General features: G+C 35.7%; 1 protein-coding gene across 1 annotated transcript in view; it reads right to left on the bottom strand.

The window, feature by feature from the left end:
• Positions 1-1,300: 1,300 nt before the first annotated feature.
• The window catches only part of LOC102847854 (probable C-mannosyltransferase DPY19L2-like), a 140,149-nt gene continuing 131,917 nt past the window's right edge, over positions 1,301-9,532 (bottom strand). Inside the window, exons 18-19 of the mRNA XM_006887596.1 lie at positions 8,455-8,580; positions 1,301-1,451 (exon numbers count right to left, since the gene is read on the bottom strand). Coding sequence (XP_006887658.1) covers positions 1,301-1,451; positions 8,455-8,580 — 277 coding nt within the window. The remainder of the gene's footprint in view (positions 1,452-8,454; positions 8,581-9,532) is intronic.

Here is a 9,532-nt window from a genome sequence, read left to right as displayed (position 1 = left end):
CGGAAACTCTATGTACGAACAGTGCTCAGGCTGTTTGTTCATAGGGTCGCTATGAGTCGCCGACGACTCGACGGCATCAAACAACAACTGTTGTGTAGTAGGTTTCGAGAACAGGACGTGAGATACTTTCAGCTTAAGTTTTTGTTTTTTAGAAGAGCTTTGCTTATTCTGGGTCTCTTTCCTTTCCAAATGAAACTGAATATTATCTTTTCTATTTCCTTGAAGAAATGAAGTTGGTATCTTTATTGAGAATGCACTGAACTCCTAAATTGCTTTTAGGAGGACTGCCATTTTCACTATGTTGTGTCTTCCTATCCATAAACAAGGAGTATTTTTTACATTTAGTTACATTTCTTACTGTTTCTTATAGTAGTGTTTTGTAGGTTTTTTTTTTTTTTATGTCGGTCTTTGGTGTCTCTAGTTAGGGTTATTCTCAAATATTCCATCTTGTTGTTGGCAATTGTAAATGGTATTATTTTCTTACTTTCTTTTTAGAAAGTATATCAAGTATATTATTTCTATCTTCACATCAGAACCACTTTAACTTTAAATTATATACTTAGTAAAGAATGAATGAAGACAGAAGAATGTCATCTACTTCTTAAACAACATGCCTCCGAAAACTCGATGAACTTTGATAAATGGCAATAGTTGTAGAAAGGCTTCGGGCCTTTTGTTCATAGGGTCACTACTGCTCGATTCGAAGCAATCAACAAAAACTAGTGAAGAATGAATGAAGACAAAAGAATGTCAAGGACTTCTTCACTTAATCTACGTCTTACAAAAAAACAACATAAATATTATATGTATGGGGTATTATATTAGCTAATACAACATTTCCCTTTTTTTGTTAACTTTAACATGTTCTTTAACATGTCTTCTGTGAAACATTGCCCGTAATCTATTACTTTCATTTTTATGAATGTTACGTGTTACATTTCTTTTCCTTCTCTGACATCCTTATACTGACATTACTTCTAATACAAATTTTAAAATGGCAAAATAAATAGGATGTGGCATGCTTTCTCATCTGTTTTATATCCCTGCATTAAAACATTTTACCATAAAATTAAAAATATTTTATTGTTTTTGTGTACATATCAATATATACCCAGCAAACATTTTATTAATAAAACAAGTTATTCCTTTTTTGTTGAAGTATACCAACTTAAAAAAACACTTTCTATTAAAACATCATCCAAAATATGTTAATAATGTAAAATATGCTTTAATGTAAATAAGCAAAGGTGATTGTTTCCAATACACTTCTTTTCACCACCATGTAATGTGTTACTAATTCTCAGTTAACCTTCAGGACTCTGTACATACTATTCTGAAATACCGTGGTGAAGTGAGGCCTCCCATCATGAAGCAGGATGCTACACAGGGGAGGATTAGCTGCATTGGAAGGATCTTCCACATCCCAAATTTCAAGCATACTGCAACCAGGCCTTAAAAAAAACAGACACAAATATATTAGCAATGCATCCACATCTGGAAGGAATAGGCTTTAATCCATAAGGCCAAGATTTTAAGTATTTCTAAGGACTTGAGTTAAAAATAATGAACAATAAAAAGGAACAAAAATATTATAAATAAAATTAAGTGTGTTGTATTTTCATATTCTACTAAAACAAATAGCAAGACATGCTGTTTTATGGTTCAACATATATCCATAAATACATGTAAAATTGAATTTCAAATGAAATACATATTTGATATTTTTAAAGTAGCATTGTATTCAAACATCTGCTCTAACTGTAATACAAAGATAAAAACTGAATGGAAGTTAAATTCTTGATGAAGATAGAGACTAAAATATGTATGAAAAAGCATATCCAAGACAAGACAATATAAATAAAATACAAATATAAGACAAGAAAGGAGGTTGCCAGTTTTGTTGTCAATTCTTCCTTTTTTGGTTGGATCCATGAGTAGGTATGAATGAGACAATATTTCTCCTAGAAATGTACAAAGTAACTTGGTTTTTCTTTTAACCACTCATACACTTTTTATGTAATATGATTACTTACACACTTGTTGTTAGGAACCATTGAGTTGAGTACCTTTATAGTAACTTGAAGAACAACAGATCTGACCCTTATCCCTCTTGCCCCATCCTTACTTCTCCGTTATGTGCAATCTCAGGCACCAAGGGATCTTAATTATCACTGTTGTTGTTGTTACGTGCCTTCCAACTCATAGGGACCCAATTTACAACAGCTCTGAACCCTACTCTATCCTGAGCCTAGCTTATTGTCTCTGACATACCTACCCCCATTACCTCAGTCACTGAGTCAAGCCATCTCATTCCTCTCTTGTGTTGTCCTCCCCCCCCCCACCCGCTCCAAGTAGGATACCCCTCTCCAAGGACTGGTTTCTCCTGGCAACAGGCCCAAAATATGTCAGATGGAGCTTCAGAATCCTTGCTTCCAAGGAACAGCCTGGTTTCACCCTCTCTACGATGAACTTATTTGTTCTCCTAGCAGTCCATGGCATATTCAGTACTCTTCTCCAGCACCATAACTCAAAGGTGTCAATTGTCCTCCTATCACCCCTAGTCATTGTCAAGCTTTTTGATACACAGCAAGTAACTGTGAAGACCATGACCTTGATCAGGCACACCTTAGTCTCTAGACTGACATAATTTCTCTTCAGTACTCTGGCGAGGACCCTGACAGTAGACTTTTCCAATGTAATTTGTTTTGTTTTGTTTTTTAAATTTTCTGACTGCTGATATCAAGAGTGTTGATTGTGGAGCCAAGCAAACTGAAGCTGTTAACAATCTTAATCTCTTCAACATCTATCAGGATGCTGCCAATCAGCCCAGTGGTAAAAATCTTTGTTTTCTTGATGTTGAGCTTCAATCTGCATTGAAGGCTGCAGTTCTTGACCTTCTGCAACAAATGCTTCAGGTCCTCCTCAATTTCAACAAGCAAGGTTGTGTTATCTGCATAACACAGATTGTTGATGAGTCTTTCTCCAATCCTGATGCCACATTCCTCCTCATAGAGCCCAGCCTCCTGGATTATCTGCTCTGTATATAGATTGAAAAGATATGGTGACAAGGACACATCCCTGATGTACACCCTTCCCAGTTTTGAACCATGCAGTGTTTCCTTGCTCTGTTCTGATAACTGCCTCCTTGTCAGTACAAGTTTTGCATAGTACAATCAAACGCTATCTCAAGTTTTATCTTTTCTAGAATTTCATGTAGCTCGATTATTAAACTATGCTTATTTTTCTGGCTTCTTTTGTTTATCATATGAGTCCCATGGCACATTAATTTATGCACTTGACTGCTAACTAGAATACAACAGGTGTTCTGAAGCATAAAGTAGTAATCTTCTACCATAAAATAACTTCCATGGAGCAGTTCCCCTCGGTCCCCCAATGTTACTATGATTTGGAATGGACTTGGCAGCAACAGGTTTGCTTTTACTTTTGCATGTTTTTGAGCTACCTATCTTGGGTGTAGTTCTAACAACTAATAGCATTCTTCCAATAGTTCCTTTATTTTTATTGTTCAGTATTATTCCATTTATAGGATACCAAAATTTATCTACCTGTTCATAAATTGAACATTTAAGATATTTTTGAGGTTTGAGCAGTTAGGAACACTGCTGCTGTGGATATTCACACGCAGTTTTGGGTGAACATAGTCATTTCTGGCAGTGAAACAGTGAGAGAAGAACTGGTTTTAATTGCTGTTATTGTTAGGTGGCATCAAGTTGAGAACAACTCAGAGCTGTCCTATGAACAAAAGAGCTGGACCCTGTTCTACCCTGTGCCATCCTCACACTTCCTGACACCCAAGAACCCACTGTGGCAGTCATGTGTCAATCCAGCTGGTTGAGGGTCTTCCTCTCCTTCACCAACCCTCCTCCCTTCCCAGCGTTATGTTCTTGACCAAGGAATAGCACCTCCTAGACACATGTCCCAAGTATGTGAAGCAAAGCCTCATCATTCTTGCCTCCAAAGAGTACTCCGGCTGCATCCTCTCCAAGCCATATCTGTTCTCTTGGCTGTCCATGGCTGTTCAGTGCTCTTCTCCAAAACCATAGCTCAAAGGCATCAATTCTTTTTCTGTCATCCTTATTCATTGTCTAGCTCTCAAGTGCATAGCAAGTAATTGGAAAGACTATGGCCTGAATTAGATGCACCTTTGTCTTCAAACTGGCATCACTACTCCTAAATGATTTGAAAGGTCCCTAACTGCAGATTTTCCCAGTGCAATGCTTCTCCTTATTTCCTGACTACTGGTACCAAGGGTATTAATTGTGGATCCAGGCAAGATGAAGCTGTTGACAGTTTCAATATCCTCTCTGTCCATTAAGAATCTTTATTTTCCTGACATTGAGATGTAATTCATACTAAAGGTTGCATTCCTTGATCTTTTGCAACAAGTGCTTCAAGTGCTCCTCACTTTCAACAGGAAAGGTTGTGCAATCTGCATAATGCAGGCAATTGATGAGTCTCCCTTCAATCCTGATGCCACACTCCTCTCTGTAGAGTCCAGATCCTCGGGTAATTTCCTCAGCATAACTAATGAATAGAGAATACAACCTTGGCACACTCTTTTGTTGTTGTTGTTGTTGTTATGTGCCGTCGAGTTGCTTGGGACTGATAGCGACCCTGTGTACAACAGCCCTAAACCCTGCTCTATCCTGTGCCAATCTCACTGTCTCCAACACACCTTGATTACCCCAGTCACTGAATCAATCCACCTCATAGAGGGTCTTCCCCTCCTGTGCTGTCCTTTCATCTTATTTTATTATTTTGTGTATGTGTACTGTCAAATCAGATCTGACTGGTACAGGAGGAAATTGCCCCTCCTTTTCCAGTAAAGCATTTAGTGGACTTGTACCTCTAGGATTGCAGTGCATCTTCTTGGCACTAGGCCACCAGTGCCCCCTCCCTTCTTAATTTTAAACCGTGTAGTGTTCTCCTCCTCTGTTTGTGCAATAGCCTCCTGGTCCACGTATAGGTTCTGCATGAGCAGAATCAAGTGCTCTGGGATTTCTATTCTTCTCATTGTCAGCCACAAGTTCTTGTTGTTAGGGATCCTCAAGTCAGCTCCCCGCCCTTTTTTTGAAAATTTTATTTTATTGTGATTTTAAAGAATGTTTACAGCCAAGTTGGGTCTTCCATTCATTATAGTACATTTATTTATTTATTTATTTTAAATTTATGTTAATGAAAAGTTGACAGAAACTTTGTATTTCCATTCATTCATTGTTGCACTCTTCTCCCTGCCCACCTCTCCGTCCCAATTAGCTTTTCTCTTTGACAAGCAAAAGAAAAAAACTCTTTCATTGTTCTTCAATCTCCCCACCCCCAAGTACACTCCACTAAACTACCTTCATTCTGGACTCCTGTAATGACAATAATATCTAATCATATGTCTCTTTTAAATAGTTCTCTTTCTCATCTGTTTCAATGCAGTATACACTATCTATCCCCTCCTTCTAAGTCTCCCCCCCCAACCCCTGTGTCAGTCCTCTTTTATAACAGCAGCATTAGGCCGTATTTATCAGCTTTTTTAAGTGACCCTATATACCACAGAAGAAACTACTTCCCAGATTTGCATCCTCCTCATAGTACCTGCTGTGGCTCACATTTTTGGTGCAGTCACTCTGTCAGTCTATTTCACTAAAGGTTTTCCTTTTTTTGCTGACTCTCTTTTTCACCAAACACAATGGCCCTTTCCAGGAAGTGGCTCCTTTTGATAACATGCCCAGGGTATGTTAGACAAAGTGTCATAATCTTTACTTCTAAGGAACATTCTAGTTGTACTTCTTCTAATACATATTTGTTTGTTCTTTCAGGAGTCCATGATATATATTCAATATTTTCCACCAAGACCACAAATCAAAGGCAGAAATTCTCCTCTGTCTTCCTTATTCATTGTTCAACGTTCATATGCATATAATGTGACTGAAAATATCATGACTTCAGTCAGATGCAGCTTAGTCTGCAAAGAGACCTTCTTTTTCTTTAACCCTTTAAAGGGGTAGTTTTGCAGATTTACTAACTGCAAATGTAATTTGATTTCTTAATAGCTGCTTCATGCACGTTGAATTTGGATCCAAGTAAAATGAAGTCCAGTACAACTTCAAAATTTTTTTCTTTTCTGATGATGTTGTTTATTGGTTCAGTCATGAGGATTTTTATTTTCTTTATGTTGAAGTGTAATCCATGCTGAAGGCTTTATTAGGCTCTGATCTTCATCAAATACTGATCTTCCAGTCTTTAGTCATGAAGATCTTCACTTTCAGCAAGTAAGACTGTTCATTCCACATATTGCAAGTTGCTAATGAGTATTCTTTCAGTCCTGAAACCATATTCTTCTTCATATAATACAGCTTCTTGAATTATTTACTCAGCGTACAGAGAATAGGTATGGTGAGAGGATATGGTCCTGACACACCTCTTTCTTGATTTCAAATCATGCAGTAAACTCCTCTTCTGTCAAAATGACTGCTTCTTGGTCTGGTTTCACATAAGCCCAAGTAAAGTGTTCTGGGACTCACATTCTTCTCAATGTTATCCATAATTTGTTATGATCCTCACATATGCAAATGTTTTATCCAGTAAAACACAAGTAAGCATCCTTCTAGTTTTCTCTGATTTCAGTATACTTCTCTCTGAAATCAATAATGATGCTCCTTGTTCCATGGGCTCTTCTGTATCTAACTTGAGTTTCTGATAGCTTTCTATCAATGCACTGCAGCAACCATTTAACAATATTCAGCAAAATTTTATTTTTGTGTGATATTAATTATTATTCTATAATTCCTATATCTTGCTGCATTGCATTTCTTTTGAATGGGCATAAACATCTATCTATTTCAATTAGTCAGGTATTTGCCTTCCAAATTTCTTGGTATAGATAACTGAGCATCTTGGCACTGCATCTATTTGCTGAGACATCTCAATTGGTACTTCTTTAATTCCTTAAGCCTTAGTTTGTATTGTTTTAATTACTTTGCCAATTCCTTCAGTAGTATTTGGATTTCTTCTTTCAGTATCACTGGTTATTGATCACATACTTCCCCTGAAATTACTGAGCTGTGACCAATTATTTTTGGTACAAGTGACTACGTATTTTTCCCATCATCTTTTTGTGTTTTGTGTGTCATTCAGTATTTTGTCCATAGAATCCTTAAGGTTGAATTTATTTTCCACTTCTTTGAGCTTGAAAAATGTCAAATATGTTCTTCCTTTTTTCTTTTTTAGCTATAAGTCATTGCATATTTCATGATAATATTTTGTTTTCTCTAGTCACCCTCTGGAATCTGCTCCGCTCTCTTTTATCTTTCATCATTTCTTCCATTCATTGTATATTGCCACATTCTATAGAAATTGCTGGTCTAATCAGACATCCATTTTTGTCTTTTCCTTCTTGTTGTCTTTAATGATCTTTGCTTTCTTCTTGTATTACATCCTTGATGTCATCTTATAACTCATCTAGACTCTGGTTATTAAAGTATCAAGTCTATTTTTTAGATGATCTCAAATTCAGAGGAAATATACTCTAGACTGTATTTTGGATTTTGTGGTCTGTTTTCATTTTCTTAAAGTTCATTTTGTACCTGCATATGATTGTGTATTCTACAGTCAGCTCCTTCAATTGTTCTGACTGGTGATATTGAGCTTCTTCACCATCTCTTTTCACAGGTACAGTCAACGTGATTTCTTGTATTCCATTCGCCAAAACCCACATGTATAATTTAAATATTGTATACATGTAGCTTCTATTTTTTTAAGAAGTATTGCTATGACTAAGCTGTTGGTTGTATTAAATTATAATATGCAATTGTAGGCCCTATTTTTATCATCAAGGCCATATTTTCCAGCTAGCAATCCTTCATCCTTCTTTATTTCTAACATTTGCATTCCAATCATAAATTATTAGTATAACATTAATTGTATTCCTTTTTTATTTTAGACTATAGAAATTTATATAAATTCCGTTTCTTCATCCTTGGCTTTAGCAACTGGTGTGTATTTTTGAGTAATAGACATATTTATAGTTTTTCCTGTTATGAGTATTTGTATTAACTTATTATCAGCAGTGTTGTATTTTACTTGAAATGTTCTTTATGATGATGGATGTGATTATCTCATTACTCTTAAATTTATCTTATTTAAGATGATAATTTTTGGTTTTTATCTCAGTGAAAGTTTACATATAAATTTTTCACTCGTTCGTCTATCGAACATTTTGTTCTAGAACAATTCTAATCGATTAATATAGAATTCATTATGTCTGATAAACTTCTTACTCTGTATTTCTTTCCCTTCTCCTATCTTTTCTGTTTATTAACTTTTGCTTTCCTCTCCCTCCATTCCTATTCCTGGAAAATATGGGGTAATAATTCTTAAAGAATTACTGAAAATATTTCTAACTTTAACACACACGGTATCATGTATCACAGGCTTAATACTCACTTAGTTCTCACAATACACCATGCCTCTTCTAAAATGTAATAATTTACATGTAATTCTGATAGTTTATCTCTCACTTCTTTAGGGGATTTTCGGCTGTATGTGGAATAAACAATTTTTGTCCGGACCCTTTAAAGTAAAACAAGTTAAAATATTTAAGATAAATGATAATAGAATGGACTAAAGCACATTTTCTAGAAAATAAAAATCTCAATGCTCACTGGATGAAGTATTGATATATATTATTCAAAATGGCATAGACTATTTTAAGTTAGGTATTTCCTAAAGAAGCTTTCATGGTATGGGGAGTTGCACAGTTAACCCAAAGTCACTATGGCAGTTTGAATTCACCTGTAGCTGCATAGGATGAAGTTGTGCATCTCCTCTCCAGTGATTTACATCCAATGGAGAGTCAGAAATGAGCTGATTTCAACTCAAAAACAATGAGTTAGCTATCTTATATCTTGCATGCTCTTGAACTTATAGCAGTTTGACTATTTCCCATACAGCTGGTTAGTGTATAAATTAGTTTAGAGGCACACAAGGTGGCAAGAAGTGACTTGATATAAAATTCCTTTTGCATAATTCACAAAATAATTAATACACTCATGGCATAAACATAGAAAGAGTAGAATGCAGTGATTTCAGTAGAAAATATCAGACAGAGAAGCACTGAAAAATACACCAGTTGAGGATGAAAGCTGTAAATAAAACACACTAGACTACATTAGCATAAAAGTAAAAAAGAAAAAAAAACACACCTTGGCAGTAAAAAGAATTTTTAAGAAATCCTGGTCCACTGACTCATGAAATGTAATTAAGATTTTAAGTACATTGCACAGTAATCTTCAAAACCAGACAAAAAAATGAAAATATTTTTAAATGTTACTTCTAGTAACAGGCTACTATTGTTGTTGTTAGGTGCCATTGAGTTAAGTACAACTCACAGTGATGCTATAAATAGTAGATCTGAAACCTGTCTTATTCCGTGTCAGCCTCACAATCTCTGACACACTTGAGCTCACTGCTGCAGTCACTGTACTGTGTCAATCCATCTGGATGAGAATCTTCTTCTCTTTTT

This window comes from Elephantulus edwardii, unplaced genomic scaffold (assembly GCF_000299155.1).
Source record: "Elephantulus edwardii isolate Elephantulus edwardi_28Jun2011 unplaced genomic scaffold, EleEdw1.0 scaffold00059, whole genome shotgun sequence".
Classification (NCBI taxonomy): Eukaryota; Metazoa; Chordata; class Mammalia; order Macroscelidea; family Macroscelididae; genus Elephantulus; species Elephantulus edwardii.
Note: the sequence above shows the minus strand (reverse complement) of the source record. Positions and strands in the feature narration are given on the sequence as shown.